The 18065-nt window shown below is 43.2% G+C and overlaps 1 protein-coding gene across 1 annotated transcript in view; it reads right to left on the bottom strand.

The window, feature by feature from the left end:
• Window positions 1–1857: 1857 nt before the first annotated feature.
• The window catches only part of LOC147453713 (uncharacterized), a 64615-nt gene continuing 48407 nt past the window's right edge, over window positions 1858–18065 (bottom strand). The window contains exons 2-3 of the mRNA XM_086515816.1: window positions 2738–2898; window positions 1858–2655 (exon numbers count right to left, since the gene is read on the bottom strand). Coding sequence (XP_086371942.1) covers window positions 2260–2655; window positions 2738–2898 — 557 coding nt within the window. The 3' untranslated portion in view covers window positions 1858–2259. The remainder of the gene's footprint in view (window positions 2656–2737; window positions 2899–18065) is intronic.

Raw genomic sequence — 18065 nt, 5'->3', positions numbered from 1 at the left:
GGTTTGGGAATCAAATAGCATACTTCACTATAATTCTGAAAGTCTAGTACATGTATCGAGCAAGGTCTTCGTTTTGCAGTCTACATTGAATCGATGTGTTCATGCCTGTGACACGTCATGCAAAACCAAACCTATAGTTTTTAATTCAAAATTAAGTCTAGCAATATGGTATTGGCAGATTATTTGAATCCATGCCGACTATCCTTGGATTGAATTTGGAAGTTCTTCAATTACATGGAAATACTATGTAGTATTGCATTCACTTTTCACACGTCTGTATAAACATTTGGGATGACTAGCAATGGCTCTTTTGACTCCTCTATTAGCAGTTTAACAACATGAAATCTGCTTAGCAGTAACATTTTAGAGAACAACTCATGTTTGAAGCTTTAAGAGCAAGATTTGTAGGACTTTGATGGACCACACAACCAATGGGACATTGCTCAATAGTTTCATTAACAAATCCATCATTTTGCTTGATGACCTTTTACAATTATCTCCTGTATACAAGCACTGCAAAAATTTGTTATGTCACATCTCAAGCTCCATCCATAGTTCAGCATGTGTAGTTTGTATCAGCTGAACGTACATCACTACACCTATGTTAATACCTAGAGAAATTACATAGTTTGACATGCATACACAAAAATATAGCATGCTTTACCATTGGGTTTAAAGGTCCATGATCTTGATGCCATCGCAATTAATGCCCAAATAATTTCTGAAAACATTGATCTAACAAATGGTGCCCCATGTACCATTGATGAACCTAATCATGATTGAGTGCATTTCCTTGTGACGATAACCTTCTAGGTTAAGTGGCGTTTGCTTCAAGGTGGGAAAGATTGTTTGCTCTCGTTGTTGTATTGGCACACCTTGTTGCCGGTTGTATAAGTCCTTTGGTGGCCATGTAGTGACGGGCGTAGATGGATTTTAAAATGTGTTTAGATGAACAAATTAGTGAAGTGTGAACAAGATTAGATGGATTCTATGATTTATTGAAAGATGAACAATTCCTTTTGAAAAGATATCAGAAAATGTGAGGTTTTGCCGAAGGCATAAAATCAAAGAAGAACAAGCCAATGGAGAACAAATTTATGGCTCACTAAGAACTTGCCACGACCAATTGGACAAGTTACTCTTGACTACTGCAAGTGACAAGTCAAAAGTGAATTTCTATTACTATATCTCTAGAAGATTAAAATTGAATCTTTATTAGAGTTTGTGAAAATTTTTACTTTTGTCAATATTCCAAGTATACTCGCAAGCGGAATAGGTTAGATTCTATTCTATAAGGCGTTGCCATGCCAAAAGTTCTGAGATTTCATCAATCTATGATCCTTTTAAAACATTATGTAGACAAAGCTCGGTGCAAAGTCATCTTTGAAGACAAGTAGGACTCTCTTGGATATTGTTGCACATTATGCCATGTTTTCGATAAGTCCCTGTTAAGCGTACTAACATAAGGATCACATTAATGCGAAGCAAACTCCAAGATTTCAAGGAATGCCACATGCTACCACAAGCTCACATTCCTCTAGAAATTGGCATTCGCCATGACACATGTAATCATTACCAAGAAGATAAAATGAAGCCATAAAAAACTTTACACACAATAATGTGTTAAATCGATTATGACATGTCCAGTGTCACCTACCCACCTTGCTTTCTAACCTCGAATCATAAAGCACAAGACTCGAAACTTGCAAATTAAAGCTTTGCCACGTAAGGCTTCACATAGATTACCCTTAAACAACACAGTCAAACCAGAACGAGATGATACTCCTGAACACTCTCAAGAAACCATGATCCACATCTGTGGCATTATGTGTATCTTAACAAAGTACACCTTTCATGCAAGCCTAACAGCACATCGCATTTAAATTGCTAAAGAATTGGACAACCCAAGCTTGAAACTATCAAATAGACACATTCACTCAGTTAAGAGACACTTTCAACGAACATAGAACCTGCTGTTCTGGACAAGAAAATCTTTGACACACGATGAACCTTCTGCTTTGCACATGTACCACACAAGAGAAAAGTTTTGACACAATGAGCCCACCGCCATGTATGCGTAGGTTCATGGGCAGGAAACTGAAGAAAAAGAAACTGCCAATGCACAGTCAAATATGAAAAACAGCTGCTAGCCCGCCTCTTACCACCTTGCACTACTCAAGTCGGCACCTTTTGGTTGAAAAGCATGATCTACACCAGCTAGAAAATGACACTGATGAAGATGACATAGCAGTTTTCACTTCAGCGCAAATAAGGCCCTTGATAAGATGGAGGGCCCCCACCATAATGATAATTTCCATGAGAGTAGGATGAAGGAAAGCTGGGCACCCCACCAGGATATGGATACCCACCTCTACTCCCTCGACCGTATTGCGATCCATAATTGTGACCTCCCATTCCCCTTCCACCAAACCTATCTGAAGCCCGAAAAGAACCACCAGGGCCATTGGCTCGTGCCCTCTTTGCAGTGTTAGTGTTCGTGTTCGCATCTGAGGTCCGTTTTTTGTCCGAGCTCAAATTCTCCAGCTGTACAATCCTCTTCTGAAGGCCCTCTACTGGGAAATCTTCAAGCTTATACTTCTGAAGACACTTGAGAATTGCTCTTGCAGCATCTAGTTCCTTCATGTGAAGTTCATTCTGTAAATTAAGAAAAACTAACTGAGTCCACCAGGGAAAAGGCACCAATCATTTGTGGGGCCGACATCAGAGGAAAGCATACCTTTTCCGCTGCGGTGCTTAAGCCCGTGTGACCTTTCCTTATGGATTTAAGGTAAGTTTTCAGTAAAGGTACCGGTGGAAACTTCTCAGCTAGTTCGTACTCTTGAATGAAACTAACAGCATCTATTTCTTTTCCATCCTTGATTAGGTGCTCCACAACGTCTGCAAAGTTGCAACCGTTACAATCCATGTGTAAGTTCAGTTTGAGAAACTATGGACACAAGTCACTACTCAAAACAGTTTGATTTGTAAATGCCAATTGTCCATAAAAGCAAATAAATAACTTGATCATCTGCGCTCTAACAAGCTGGTAATGCACGTGCTAAAATATAAAACACACCATCTTAGACATAGTTCCTTCCAGCACTGCTGGTATTTCTGCAGCTTAGAACCTAGCAAATGCCTTCAAGACAACTCCATCACACGCGTGAGAAGATGGAAATTTCTTCTTACTACTCTGATGGACAGTAATGTTATCTGAGGGCAATGTGGGGAATTGAAGGTAATCTCATGGCGTACATAGCACTACATCATGCTGACATAAGAAATCAGAACTAGCAGAACCTACAACTGTCAGCATGGCCTAAAGAAAACCAAAAATACGTTGAACCCTGAGCTAGCTACCAAAAATGGAAAAAAAAGGGTAGGATTATGCCCGAAAAACAAAGACTGAAATAAGAATAGCAGTGTGGGAGGCGGCGGGGTCAACACCCAGTTTTGCATGAAGGAAGTTGGACGGACACCAAAACTATGGTCAAATTCCCCCTATGGCTTGCGCGGGTCTGTAGGGGGCTGGGCACACGCGACGCAGCAATACCTTTTTTGCGTTAAGTCCTGATCGCGATGTGCGGTATCAAATCGGGCCGAAAGTCCCAAATCAGGTCTGTTGCGGTCTTTTCCCGCGGTGGTCCACTATCTCCATTCCCTGCGAAGTCCCAAGGTATCAAAGAATCTTTCAGCCAGGGCCCATTTCCACGCCGACTAGAGCTCAAGCCCTCCCTCTCTCCCTAGAGGAGGTTCCCACAAGCTGAGCTGAGCTGAGGCACAAGTCTTCGGGCAGAAAATATTTAAGCTCTTCTCAAAGAGCTTTAAAGTTTTGAGGCCACTATTCAAGGGGCTTCAAGGAGTTCCAATAAAGTAACTTCAAGCATTCAAGGCTCTCCCAAGGGACTCAAATCTCTTCGACTTCAAAATTATCAACACTCAAGCTTTCGACTTCAAGAATCAACTTTCAAAGGGCACCAAAAAATTTCTCTCCAGTCGCCCTTTCCATTGTCTTAAGCTAAAATTTGCACATCCAAGCAGAATTTCTAAATGTATGCAATCAATTTCATTTTACGGGGATGACATGGTGCTCATGCTATTGTAAAGAGGTAGACATTGGCCTTGGAACACCTCCAAGCATTAAGACCCTCTAGTTGCATAATGGGAGATAAGGTCGTAGGGAAATCCAATGGTCACACATGGCAGGCCAACCTACAGGGGCACCTTATGGAAAACCAATTGTGGTGGTCCGTTGTCAAGCCAATGAAGCATCGCCTAGCGAAGACATCAAACAAGAGCACTTAGTGCACAAGCTCAAGCCAAGGAAGGCATTAGAAATAAGTATCACCGCATTGCATGATAATTATCTGCACTTCATTGACAATTGCATCACTGCAAGTCAAGCATGGAACATCCTAGAGGAGAATTTTGGTGCAAAGACCAAGCAAAGAGGGATTAGCTTGAAGAAGAGCTCGTACAAAGACAACCAGATGACTTCTACTCGCAATCTTGTGGATCTATTTACAAAGGAGTGGATTGTCCCATGCATCACTTTCCATAGCTTGAGGGACGAGAACTGGAGAGAAGGGTTCATCTCCTCAAATCTGGGGATAATGTGGAAGACTTGGGAGCGGAAGCCCCCTTTGAGAGATTATGCTCGGAAACCACACCAAAGCTCACCGCGATCTCCTTCCTATCTGGACCATAAAGTCGATAGGCTTGGAGGGTATTGTAGTCGAGTAAAATCATCCACTTGGACTTGGACAGAGGCATATCACTCCCAAAAATCCGAAAATGGGAAAGATCACGATTTCTACCGTAATGAGCCTCAAATGGAGTCTGTCAAGGAAGCGAAGTTGTAGGAGACGAGTTGAGGATATGAACTCTTGTCACAACTGCCTCAACCCACAATGTCTTCAATAGACCTCATTGCTAGAACATTATCAACACCATCACCACCACAGTTCTATTCTTCCGCTCCACTACTCAATTCCTTGAGGGTGATCAAGTATTCGCAAGCTCTCACTTGATGCATGGTCTGCACAAAAGTGGACAAAAGAATTAGAGGTGAACTCTCAAGTCTCCACCCTTGTCCACACAAAGTCTTTGCTTCCTCGCTGGCAATTCTTAAAGATTTCACAAGCCTTGCCCTTGTGCTTAAAGAAGTATACCCAATTAAAGAGGCTGACATCATCCACCAACAACAACGTAAAGAGCTCCGCCTAAGGATGAAATCTACATAGGTCCACAGAGGTCAGTGTGAATCAACTCCAAAACCGGTTACCACAGTAGCTCAACATGTAGAGTGCTTTTGCTTCCCAAGAATGCACATTACTCCCAACATCTCGTAAGCCTTCTATCATCTAATCACAAAAAGCATGACGGACACTAGAGAGCTTCAATATTCAAGAGGCTTAACCGAAATCCCAAAGGTCACCTATAGGAGAGTCTGTAACCACACAAAGCTTGTAGAGACCGTGCTCCACATTGCTCCTTTTGACCTCCTTGCCGAGGTCACGGTCCCGAATAGCAACCAAGTTCTCCGAGAAGACCGCCTCCACGCCCAACTTGCACACCTCGTGCACGGACATAAGTTGGAAGACCCAACTTCAAAACATAAAAGTACCTTGGAGGATGCAACCTCCCTTTGCCATATGGGTCCTGGGATCAACTCCATAGTGGCCTCGTTGTGAATAGGTCTCATTAATTTGTCCCCAACGAAGACGAAACCACAATGTTGTAGCATGTTGGATAACCGTTACTTCAAAGGTTGCATGTGTCACGAAGTGCCACTAACAAGGATCCAATCTCGAGAGTCTCGAACCGCAAGAACTGTCTCAACCTCCGGGAAGCCTTGGAAGGAAGGTATAATCTCCTTATGGAGAAACGCTCAGGCCTTTACTATAGCACCAAAAGAAGAGGACTTTCCAACCCACTTTGACCATTTCCACCAATTATGGCCTCTCTCTCCACATTTGTTCCAATGCTGCTCTCAAAGTTGATGAGCGCGCGGCGGTGTGTGCAAGTGAAAGAGCACGCGAGGAAGTGCAGTGCGTGTGCAGAGAGGGGAGGCGAAGAGCAACAGGAGAGGAAGCGCTAGCAGAAGAAGAGGGAGAGAGAGAGAGCTCACGTTTTTGGGAAAAACTCAATAAGTGAGTTTTTGGTTTTCCCACTTTTATTATAAGTGACCTTTAAAAAATGTGTCCAGGTTCAATATGAACCTGGACAAAGTATAAAAATGTACAAAAAGGGGTTATTTACGCCTTTAACCCAACAACCTCCCACATAAAGGCATAAATGGCGCCTTTAAGCTACGTGACTCTCACCATCTCTATGCATAGATGATGTTGTGCTTTGGGTAAGCACTTAGTGAGAGCATCGGCTGGATTTTGTGATGTATGGACCTTAACCAATGTAATAAGGCCATCCTCAAGCACTTCTCGTATGAAGTGATACCGCACATCAATATGCTTTGTGCGTGCAGGAAACATGGCGTTCTTTGCCAGACATATGGCACTCTGGCTATCATAACCAAGCATAGGTGCCTTGGCAGGGAAACCAAACTCACTGCATAGGCGTGCTAACCAAATAGCTTCTTTGGAAGCTTTAGTGGCTGAAATATATTCAGCCTCTGTCGTAGACAATGCAACAATCTTTTGCAATCTAGAACACCATGAAACAACACCTCCCGCAAGAGTAAATACATAGCCACTTGTGGATTTCCGTGTATCCACATCACCAGCCATGTCAAAGTCACAAAATCCTTTCAATTCCATTGGTCCTTTACCATAGCAGAGACATTTGTTTTTAGTCCCTTTCAAGTACCTCATAATGGACTTTACTGCATCCCAATGCAACCTGCCTTGATTAGCCATAAATCGGCTCACAACTCCCACTTCATGGGCTATGTCAGGCCTAGTAGCAACCATAGCATACATAAGTGAACCACAAGCTGAAGCATAAGGAACACTTTGCATGTCATTGGCTTCTTCCTTTGACTTGGGACAATCATCCTTGGAGATCTTGACATATGGCTGTAATGGCACACCAAGAGGCTTTGCTTCAGCCACGTTAAATCTGTCCAGCATCTTTTCAATGTACTTTTCTTGCGACAAATACAATAGGCGCTTGTCTCTTTGCCGTGTAACACGCACTCCAAGTATATGTTCAGCTGGCCCAAGGTCTTTCATTGAAAACGCAGATTTCAGCTGCCCTTTAAGAGCATCTACAATGCTTCTTTTCTTTGCAACTATCAACATATCGTCTACATAGAGCACAAGAATGATCGGGCTACCATCCTCATCACGTTTGGTATACAAACAATGGTCTGCATGGCTTCTTTTGTAACCATGTTTAAGCATGAAGCGATCAAACTTCTTGTACCACTGTCTACATGATTGTTTCAGCCCATACAAGCTTCTAATGAGCATACATACCAAATGTTCCTTGCCAGGGATGACAAAACCCTCGGGTTGCTTCATGTAAAGCTCTTCTTCCACATCACCATGCAAGAACGCATCCATTTGGTCCATTTCCAAATCAAGAGCAACCACAATGGCAAACAATACATGCAAAGTGGTCATCTTCACAACAGGAGAGAACACTTCTTGAAAGTCTATGCCCTTGGTTTGAACATATCCCTTTGCAACAAGCCTTGCCTTATACTTGGGTTTTGCATCAACAGTTTTGATTTTATACACCCATTTGTTAGGAATAGCCTTCCTTCCTTTGGGCAATTCAATTAAATCCCAAGTATGATTAGCATGCAAAGCTTTAATCTCTTCTTGCATAGCAAGCTCCCACTTGTCGCTGTGCTCACATGTCTTTGCCTCTTTATACGTAAGAGGCTCTCCCTCATCTGTCAACATAATGTAATGCAAAGAGGGGTCATATCGACTCACAGGCCGTCTTTGACGAGTAGACCGCCTCACCCAATGATCCACATTATCCGGCAATGGGTTTACATCAGGTGGCACTACAAAATCATCAACAATGGGCTGCTGTTCATCATTTTCAGCACCATTTTCAGCATTGTTTCTTGGCTGCAAATGCCCTTCAAGAGCCTCAATTTGCTGTCCAACATCATCTGGCTCAAACACCACTGGATCATCTACATTTTCAGCCATTTGTGGTGCATCCTGAGGGTCAAAAATAGGCCTAACATGTAGCTGGTCATGCTGAAATTTCACCCTTTTATGGTCAGGCTTTGAGGCACAATTGTTTTGAAGCAGCCTTGCCTCATTAAAAACAACATCCCGGCTGCGTACAACCCTTTTGAGCTGAGGTAACCAAATCCTGTAACCCATTTCGCCTTCTTCACCATATCCCATGAAGAGGCCTTTAATGGACTTCGCATCTACTTTACTCCTCAACTCAGGTCTAACATGCACAAAAGCTTCGCAACCAAAAATGCGTAAGTGATCATATGAAGCAAGCTTGCCATACCAAACCTCTTCAGGGATGTCACCTTTCAAAGACATGTGAGGGGATCGATTGCATATATGCACTGCAGTTTTCAAAGCTTCTTCCCAAAATCCATGAGAGAGATTAGCTGTGGACAACATGCATCTCACCCTCTCACAAAGTGTCCTATTGAATCTTTCAGCCACACCATTAGAAGAAGGGTTGTATGGCACAGTAAGCTCCCTCTTAATACCCAAATTTTCACAAAACTTATTAAATTCAGCACTTGTGTACTCCCCCCCATTGTCTGTACGCAAGCATTTTAGCTTTCTACCTGTTTGGGTGGTCACAAATGCATGAAATCTCTTAAATGCAGCAAAGGTTCATCCTTGGACTTAAGCAAATAAACCCAAATTTTCCTAGAATGATCATCAACAAAGGAGACAAAATAACATGCACCACCCGTAGACTTAGTAGGCATGCTACATACATCAGAATGTACAAGATCAAGCACACGAGATTTACGAGAGACACCAGAGTAATAGAACGCTTTACTTGCTTGCCATATTGATATTCATTACAAAAATCAAGCTTTGTGCCTTTAGCATCAAGCTTGTTTAAAGTACAAAGCTTAGAAAGGCCCTTTTGGCTCATATGGCCAAGCCTCTTGTGCCACAACTCCATGTGAGAGTTAATTTCAGCCAATGCAATAAACTTGCCCAACACGGCCTTTCCATGCATGCAGTAAAGTGTCCCTTTCTTTGTGCCCTTTACTATAAGCCTTGAGCCTTTGGTCATTTTCCATGACCCTCTCTCAAACAAGATGCTGTAACTATGCATATCCATCTGACCAACAGAAAGCAGACTCTTCTTGATTCCCGGCACATATCGAACATCATGCAAGACAAGCTCATTTGTGCCACCTATGGAGAGATGCACAGTGCCAATACCCTCAATGGAACATGCATGATTGTTTCCAAGGTATACATGGCCATGCTTGCCCGCATCAAAAGTAGAGAAACACTCCTTGATAGGAGTCACATGAAATGAAGCACCGGAATCAACAATCCAAGTCTGGGACAATGCATCATTGACAGTCAATAAAGCATCAATAAGATCACTCTTGGTGATCTGCATATCCTGTGAATGAACATTTAGAGAGGCATCAAAGTCATAAGCATCATCATCTGACAAAGTGGCACACAAGATGTCCTCTACATCTGACAGCTCCTCAATCACGACACTAAAAGCCACATTGGCCTTCTCTTTGTCCTTTGAGCTATCTTGTGCATCTGCCTTGACTTCCTTCTTCTCTTTCTTTTTGTCTCCGCCATTCTTTTTTCTTTCTAACTCAGCTTTATAGTACGTGCAATCGGGTTTCTTGTGACCTTTCCTGCCACATTGATAGCAAGTAACATCACCCTTGCCTTTGCTTACATTTCCCCTTTCTTTACTCTTACTTTTACTCCTTTGTGCATAAGCATTCTTCTTTTCTGTCCTGCCTCTAACCATGTTGGCAGAGCTGCCTCCCTCTCCACTTGCTTTCCTCCTGATTTCGTCATTCAAGATAGAACCCCTAACACCATCAAAGGTCAAATTGGGGTTATTGGACAACGAAACCACCAAAGTTTCCCATGACTCAGGTAAGGTCATGAGCAAGAAGATAGCTTTCAGCTTATCATCAAAAGGGGACAAGCCAGAATCCTGTAACTGCGATGAAGTACCTGCGAATAATGACAAGTGCTCTGCCGCGCTCTTGGACTCATCTAGTTGCATGCCAACAAGTTTTCGCATCAAGTGCACCTGGTTGACAGGCGTTGTATTTTCATACATTCCCTTTAACTTCTCCCACACATCCAAAGCAGTCGTGAGACCTTTCACATCAATGACAGTCTCATCTGTCATGGCCATTTTAATGTATGTAACGGCTTTCCTGTTCATGCTAACACATGCTTCATCTGTCATATTCTGTGGCTTCACTTATTCAAGTGCCCCCTCACAATCCTTAAGAAATAGGATTCCCTGAATCCTGTCTTTCTAAAGATCAAAACCTGTACCATCAAACCTCCTAATCTCGAAGAGGTTCTTCACATCCGAAGAAGATGAGGCCATAGTTGCACAAAATAAGAGGGATAATACGCTGAATTTTTGGGCAAAATGCGCAAAAATCGGAGTATAGCCTCACAGAGATGTGCACTACAGCTCCAAATGGTCACAGGAGCAATTTGGGGCAAAATAGGACGTTTTGGGCACAAAATTCAATGTCTGAAATTTATGCGCACGAAATTTCAGTGAGCGAATTTGTGCTCGAAAACAACGAATTTAGTTGTTTTTAGCCTCAGAAGACATACATAAGGCTAATACACAACCTTTAGAAGCATGTAAGCGCAAAAGCCCCAATTTGTAGCATCAAAATTGCATGAAATTGAGCCACAGATGGTCATACATCGATAAAATTTGTCAAATGTGCGTAGATTGCATCAATTTGCACTTTCCCGAATGTAATCGCACCATAAAAACACTGGCAAAAACCTGCGTAAAATTGAAATTTGCTTAAAACACCTGTTTTAGGACTTGTTTTTCGGCAATTTCAGGGTTTTCGGGTAGCGGGGACTTAGCAAAAGTATTCCCACACCTTAATACATCATTTGCAAAACCTGTATTTTCGCTGTCATAACCTGTAATTTCTCGTTTTTGACCTAATTTCAGCCTGTTTTAGGTCAATTTGGGTTGCCGGGAGCTCTCTAGTGTCCAAGGACGAGTCCTTTGGCGAGGAAATTGCAAAATCTAGCGATAAAGTTGACCTTCTTGGCTGAAATTCAGCGTTTGCAGGATTGGGGGCTAACCCTAATCGAACTCTGATACCAGTTGATGAGCGCGCGGCGGTGTGTGCAAGTGAAAGAGCACGCGAGGAAGTGCAGTGTGTGTGTAGAGAGGGGAGGCGAAGAGCAGCAGGAGAGGAAGCGCTAGCAGAAGAAGAGGGAGAGAGAGAGAGAGAGCTCACGTTTTTGGGAAAACTCAATAAGCGAGTTTTTGGTTTTCCCACTTTTATTATAAGTGACCTTTAAAAAACGTGTCCAGGTTCCTGGACAAAGTATAAAAATGTACAAAAAGGGGTTATTTAGGCCTTTAACCCAACAAAAGCTTCCTTCTTAGCATCCGTCATCTTGTTGTTCAAGTTGCTTTTCTTCTTACCCTTTTGCTTTTGTTGTTTTTGAAAGAACTGGTCAACAATTCAGAGCATGACTTCCTCCCCGTATTAAGCGGCTCCCCTTGGTCCAAGTGATAGTATTCAATCAGCCACTCATAATCAGCAAAGAATAAAATTTGGTGTAACAAGGAGGCAACTAGGCCAAATGCTGAATAGCCATATCATCCAAACTGACCCTCTTGCCCATATGAAGTAACTCCTGCTGGAGATCTTGCATCTTGTTGATATGGTCCCTCGTGGATGTTTGCTTGGCATCCACAGTCTGCAACTACACCTCCAAAGCAATGCGCTTTATCGGAGACACTCGATCATATAAAGAGGCAAGTCGATCTCAAATCATCTTCCCATCGTTCATAAATCGGTTGTGACTGATGACTGATGGTGTACTGTTGAGGATAAAGAATAATTGAATTCGAGCATTGACATGGTTCCCCAACTTTGTTCCTTGGGCTTTGGTAGTTGTTACTGACAAAGCCTCCAAGCTCATATGAGTCAAAGACTACCGTCGTAGTTGCTCTCAAAATGGCATAGTTCTCACCATTCAATTGCCGATCCTAAAAAGGGTGGGTAGAGTAGGAATCTTGATTAATTGATCTCCAACAACAGAGTATAATTGCGACCATCCCACTCGCCTTTGGTCTTTGCTCCATCATAGGCAACCTATTCACGTTCTTCTTCATCATGAACACAGTTCTTGCCATAACCTTCACCCACATCCATGGTTCAGGAAAACTTGAACTTGAGGATAGGTTGACATGAAGAGGGTTATGCAATTCAGCCACAACCAGAACCAAATCAGTCCCAAGAGGGTGAAAAACAGCAGCAACCAACTGTATGCTCCTCTTTGCCAGAAAAAATCAATACCACAAACTCACACATACCACCAATCCGACTCGAGAGCACACTATGGCTCTAATACTATCACAAACTGCTGACGTGGCAAACCTTGAAGATTTGACCAACTTACTGAACCCGACCGAGAGGCCTAAAACCTAGAAATTGAAGAAGAAAGCCCACCTTACAGAAGATGGCCAAGGGGAATAAAAACTTAAATTGAAGACCAAAGGGGGTTAGGATTAACTTGGAGGACTTGGCCGAGGGTCCTAAACCCTAAAAGAACCAGAACACACACAAACACTCAATTTGCGTAGAGCATGCTGACATGGAAACCACCCACATTTTGTGGAGTTCCACGCTGACGTGGCAGCGTTGTACGGACAGCTCAAAGGGAACTTTAGGAATAGTAGCTTTTCATGTGAGATGCTTTTGGAGAGGCCAAGGGCCTCTAAAAATATTGTGTGGACTCTGAAAATATTCTACCGAAAGGGACGCGAGGGTTTGGGGTCAATGCTGTCCGAGTGGACCACTCTGTGTCTCATGTGGATTCTCTCTCTCTCTCTCTCTCTCTCTCTCTCTCTCTCCACTTGTTTTGAAATGCTAAAAGTCTGTTCTTTTTAGTTAGCACGTGGTGTCATCCCGTACAGTGGTATCACAACTTCAGACATCGCTAGTCTGAAAGCATACAAGTCCCTCCAAGAACAGAAAAAGCAAGATGGCAATTCTAGATTCTACAAAGTACCTGCAGTTCCTCCTCGACGAACTCCACGACATACTCTTGAAGCATCCTCAACAAAACCTCCCGATTCTGCAGAGCTTTCAACAATTTCTGAATTACATGTTGTTGCCTTTGTTGCCTTAGGTTGTTCCTCCTCTGGCACCAGAAAGCACAAGGGCTTCTACCCAACACCCTACTCAGTCTTCTATTCCAATCAAAGAAATTTTCTAAAACATGGTGCAACCACGTGATTCTGCAGAGCTTTCAACAATTTCTGAATTACATGTTGTTGCCTTTGTTGCCTTAGGTTGTTCCTCCTTCGGCACCAGAAAGCACAAGGGCTTCTACCCAACACCCTACTCAGTCTTCTATTCCAATCAAAGAAATTTTCTAAAACATGGTGCAACCACGTGATTCCTACCCAATGCAATCGCCTCTACCACCACCTCCCCCACCGCCACCTAGGTATAACGGTTGGAGCCAGTATGCCTATCTTTATTTTCTTGTAAGGTGCAACGAAAGTGAATGTTGAACTTTGCTCAAGATGAGTGCTCCGAACTGTGCTCAAGGTTCCTTTTACTTATGGAAGGGAGAGCCTTCCGTTCCTTAAGTGAGTGAGCGCATGAACACAAACAAAGTGGTGAACACTAAGAACGAAGGTGCTAAGACTGAGAGATAGAGAGAGAAGAGAATACGACACCAGAATGTTGTCAACCCTCCTCCGAAGGCCCCACTCTCTATGGCGAGAGAGGTCTACTATTGATTGCACAAATCTCTACAATGCTTTGGACTTGCCGACGAGATGGGCTGAAAACTGAAAGCGCTAAGGGTTGAAATCTGCAAATCTTGTATCTGCTGAATTCTGCGTTTTCCGGGCTGAATCTGCAAACTTCGGTGGATCTGACCGTGCGGCAAGGATCTGCTGCGGGAAGGTGAGATCTACGAGGTTTGGGGTTTCTTTTGCGGAGTCTGACTGCTGAAAACTGAAAACGCTGATGCTTCTAGTTGTTCTTTGTCGGCGAATCTGCAAAACGCTAGATTGTCCTGCTGATCCAAAAACGCTAGGCCTGGTTCAACAGTTTCTGCTAACGCTAGGGCTGATCTGTGATATGCTACATAAACGCTAGGGGATCTGCTGTATCTGCTGTCGCCAGATGATCTGCAAATGCAAAACGCTGGCTAATCTACAATGCTGAAAACGCTGGGCTTTGTCTTGGCTGAAAACGCTAGGTTTGTTGTCGGGGGGTGGAGGTCTTGCTAAGAAGGTGCACTGCTGGATGTCTGGTCCCTACTGCCTCTTCTGCCAAAAAGTGCTAGCGCTAGGGTTTCTTATATACTTGCTTGACTAAATTGCCCTACCGAGTTCCCAACAAAAGTCACTTAAAAATATTAAGTGAAAAATGGCTAAAATAGGGAAAATAGGTCTATGCACTGTAAAAATGCTCCTGATGGGTTCTGACTCAAATCTAATGGTCATGTTGTGTGCAACCAGAGAATATGCATCTAGTCTAAGTGTCTGGACATGCACGGTCCGCGAACAGACTCACAAAAGTGCCAGATCACTTCCTGAGCTAGGCTAACTGAACTGAACCCTTGTCATGAAGAAGCTTGTCCACGTACACATAGGGTTAGATGTGCACGTGACATTTCCACATCTTGGATTTGCTTCAAATAAGCCAAAAGATTTCAAGGATAGTGGATCAACACTAAAAAATTTCAGATTTTCAGGGGTGAAAGATAGAAAGAAAGCCTTACAATTCCTGCAACAGTTAGACAACATCTATGCCCTAGGGAACTACACTAAAAAATCAAAGATTTCTCAAGCCATCGGTCTCCTCAAGATAATGCTATGCAATGGTGGAGATTTATAGCTAAAAGGCGCATGCTCCAAGGACTTGGCAAGCTTTCACGAATATTTTCTCTCGGAGCCACACAAGATCCCTTTTTGAAGTATATACTATAGCTTTTGGCATAATGGGGTAATCTGAAAATGCTTGCCACGGAAACGATGAAAGACTACAACCAAAGGTTCCTTGATGTTTACCTTCCGGTATCTTTCTTCAAGCTAATCACCTTAAAGGACCAATGCAAACGCTATACCATTGGACATCCATCACCTCTATGGGAATACTCTTTTTCTAAACAAGTTTCTACTATGTAAGAGCTTATGGACCATGATGTGGTCGGTTACAAGCTTATGAAGGACAAATGTGATTTGTTACGGAAGATCAACCGGCAAACACTCAAAATCCTGTTTTGAACTTCTTTTGGTCCCGATTGAGAATTGCTTGATTTTGGTTTTGATCCTGATTTCAATTGAATAGCTCATGGCTCAAACATTGGTTTGGGAAGAGCATTCAACGAAAACTTGTGATTGAAAGATCTGAGTAGCTCATGGCTCGAGTATTGATCTAGGAAAGAGTATTCATATAAATGTCTGGGAAGCATTTAGTCGTGCATGGAATCCCTGAACGACGCAGGCTACGATCTTGAGGAGCGTTTGGTTGTATCAGGCCAGTGAAACTCATGGCTTGGACTTCGGTTCTCGAGGAGAGTATTCATGGAGAAGTGTGCCTTTGAATTTCTCATGGAGAAGTGTGCCTTGGAATTTCTCATGGCCTCGGACCTCGATACTCAGGGAGAGTATTCATTGGAGAGTTTGTCTTTATGTCTTGTGGTTGCATCTGTAATCATTTGTGTTGCATCGTGATGTGCCAACCATATCTGCTCCATATCGGGTGAGATTGCCTCGGTATGTAATTTTAGGGCATCAAGACACTCCTCTACAGATCAACGCGGTCAGGGTGAGATGGCGAATATCAAGAGCTCCGATACAGAATAAGAAAACTGATTGACCCTCGAAATAACCCTCGACTTTTTGGACTCACTTGATAGAGGGTATGTCACAAACTGCTGACGTGGCAAACCCTAAAGATTTGACCAACTTATTGAAGCTGGCCAAGGGGCGTAAAACCTAGAAGCTGAACACGAAAGCCCAACTTGCAGAAGATAGCCGAGGGGCCTAAAAACCTCAATTGAAGACCAAAGGGGGTAAATATTTTCACTTGGACGAGGGGCCTAAACCGTAAAAGAACTAGCACACACACACTCAAATGTGCGTAAAATATATTGACGTAGCAGACACCCACGTTTTGCAGAATTCCATGTTGTAAAGATAGCCCAGAGGGCGCTTGCTTTTGGGCCTCAAGCTTTGAGATCGGTAGCTTTTCATGTGAGATGATTTTAGATAGGCGAAGCGCGATTTCTGCTCTCTCTCTCTCTCTCTCTCTCTCTCTCGCATTCTACCACGTGGAGAAGCAGAGCAGAGTTCCCAAAGTTTGTACCTTGTTGAAGCGATACAAAGAAATATCGAAAGGGGCGCTAGGAATTAGGGCCAATGCAATCTGGGAGTGAAACTCTGTCACAAAATTATGACGTGGCATGTTCGCCCAGGGACTTACAAGTTATAAGTTGGAGCATAAGTTGTTCCAACTTATAGGGTCCCGTTAGATGGTGCCTAGAGACATTAAAGAACTAGAGAGAGAGAGAGAGAGAGAGAGAGAGAGAGAGAGAGAGAGCGGAAATCGTGCTGACGTGGCAGCTTGGTGTTTCACGTTGACAGATGACGTGGCAACTATATAGAATTCCATGTTTCGCACGGGCAGAGTTTAGCTCTAGCTTTTGGGACTAAAAGCTTTTCAGTTTGAAGCTTTTCATGTACTGCTTTTTCAGAGCCCCAAAGGGCCTTTGAATACGAACCCAAGGCCACTTTCTAGCTCAGTCTTGTTGACGAGCAACAGAGCAGAGAGGACCCTCAGGCCTTGTAACTTTGCTCAAGCATTAATATAAAAATAAATACCAAAAGGGGCGCCAGTCTTTGGGGCCAATATCTCTGGGCACGTAACTACGGTGGGCCGTGTCGACTCAAGTGAATTGTGATTAAAGTTGCAAAGTGTTTTTAAGTGATTCTCTCGTGTATCTTGCCAGTCCGATCCCTTTTTCCGCGACACGCATAGATTCAAGTGATGACTCCCGCAAGAATCAGACGAGCCCACCCGATAATTCTGGATCGGATGACAACACGGAAAATTCTAATGGAATAGCAGACAAAGAGTACGGGCCACCTCGGTATAAGGAGTACGAATAAATGGAGAAGCAACGTCAACAGCAAGTTGATGCTTGTGCGAAGCAGATGCTCCAGTTTTCGAAGGATCCCCAGTACGCGAAATTTTTGACCTGACACCCAATTAATAAGATGCATTCTCGATGGCGGACGGCCATCGATTCACCCTTGAAGTCAGCTTTGACAAAACCTCCTGTCCCCGGATGTTCACTGAAGATGAACTCGACGACGTTGTCAAAAGACGAGTCAACCAACTTCTGGGGACTTGGAGACGCAGCAAAGGAGCAGACTACTTGGGACGTTAGTCTTCTTTTTCAAATGCACAAAAACCAAAGAAGTATGTACATTTCGAGGGTGTGTCCAGTTCGTCTTCATCTTCTTCTGACAGCTCTTCTTCCTCTTCGGATTCTAGTGATGAGAACAGAAAGGGCAAGAAACGACGAAAGAACAAGAGACATGGAAAGAACAAGAAGGCCAAGAAAAGCAAATCCCACCAAAGATCCCAACAATTTTCTGACAATTTTGAGAAGGATTCATCCTCTTCTAAGAGTTCGGACTCTGAGGACCAGACGTTTTATTCAAACAGGAAGCATGTTTATAGAGCCAATCAACACGACTTTCTCGAAGATAAGAACAAGAAGACCAAAGAATTCAAGGAGGGTGGACAAGCAATCGAATTTGATACCTTTTCAGGGTTTAGAGATGCCCACAAAGCTCTTGCTTTTATTTAGTAATTTGACATAGCTTCTTCTTGAGGTTGATACTCAGCGCAC

This window comes from Adiantum capillus-veneris, chromosome 7 (genome assembly GCF_014529385.1).
Source record: "Adiantum capillus-veneris isolate H3 chromosome 7, ASM1452938v2, whole genome shotgun sequence".
Lineage (NCBI taxonomy): Eukaryota > Viridiplantae > Streptophyta > Polypodiopsida > Polypodiales > Pteridaceae > Adiantum > Adiantum capillus-veneris.
This window is presented reverse-complemented; position numbering and strand designations above follow the sequence as displayed.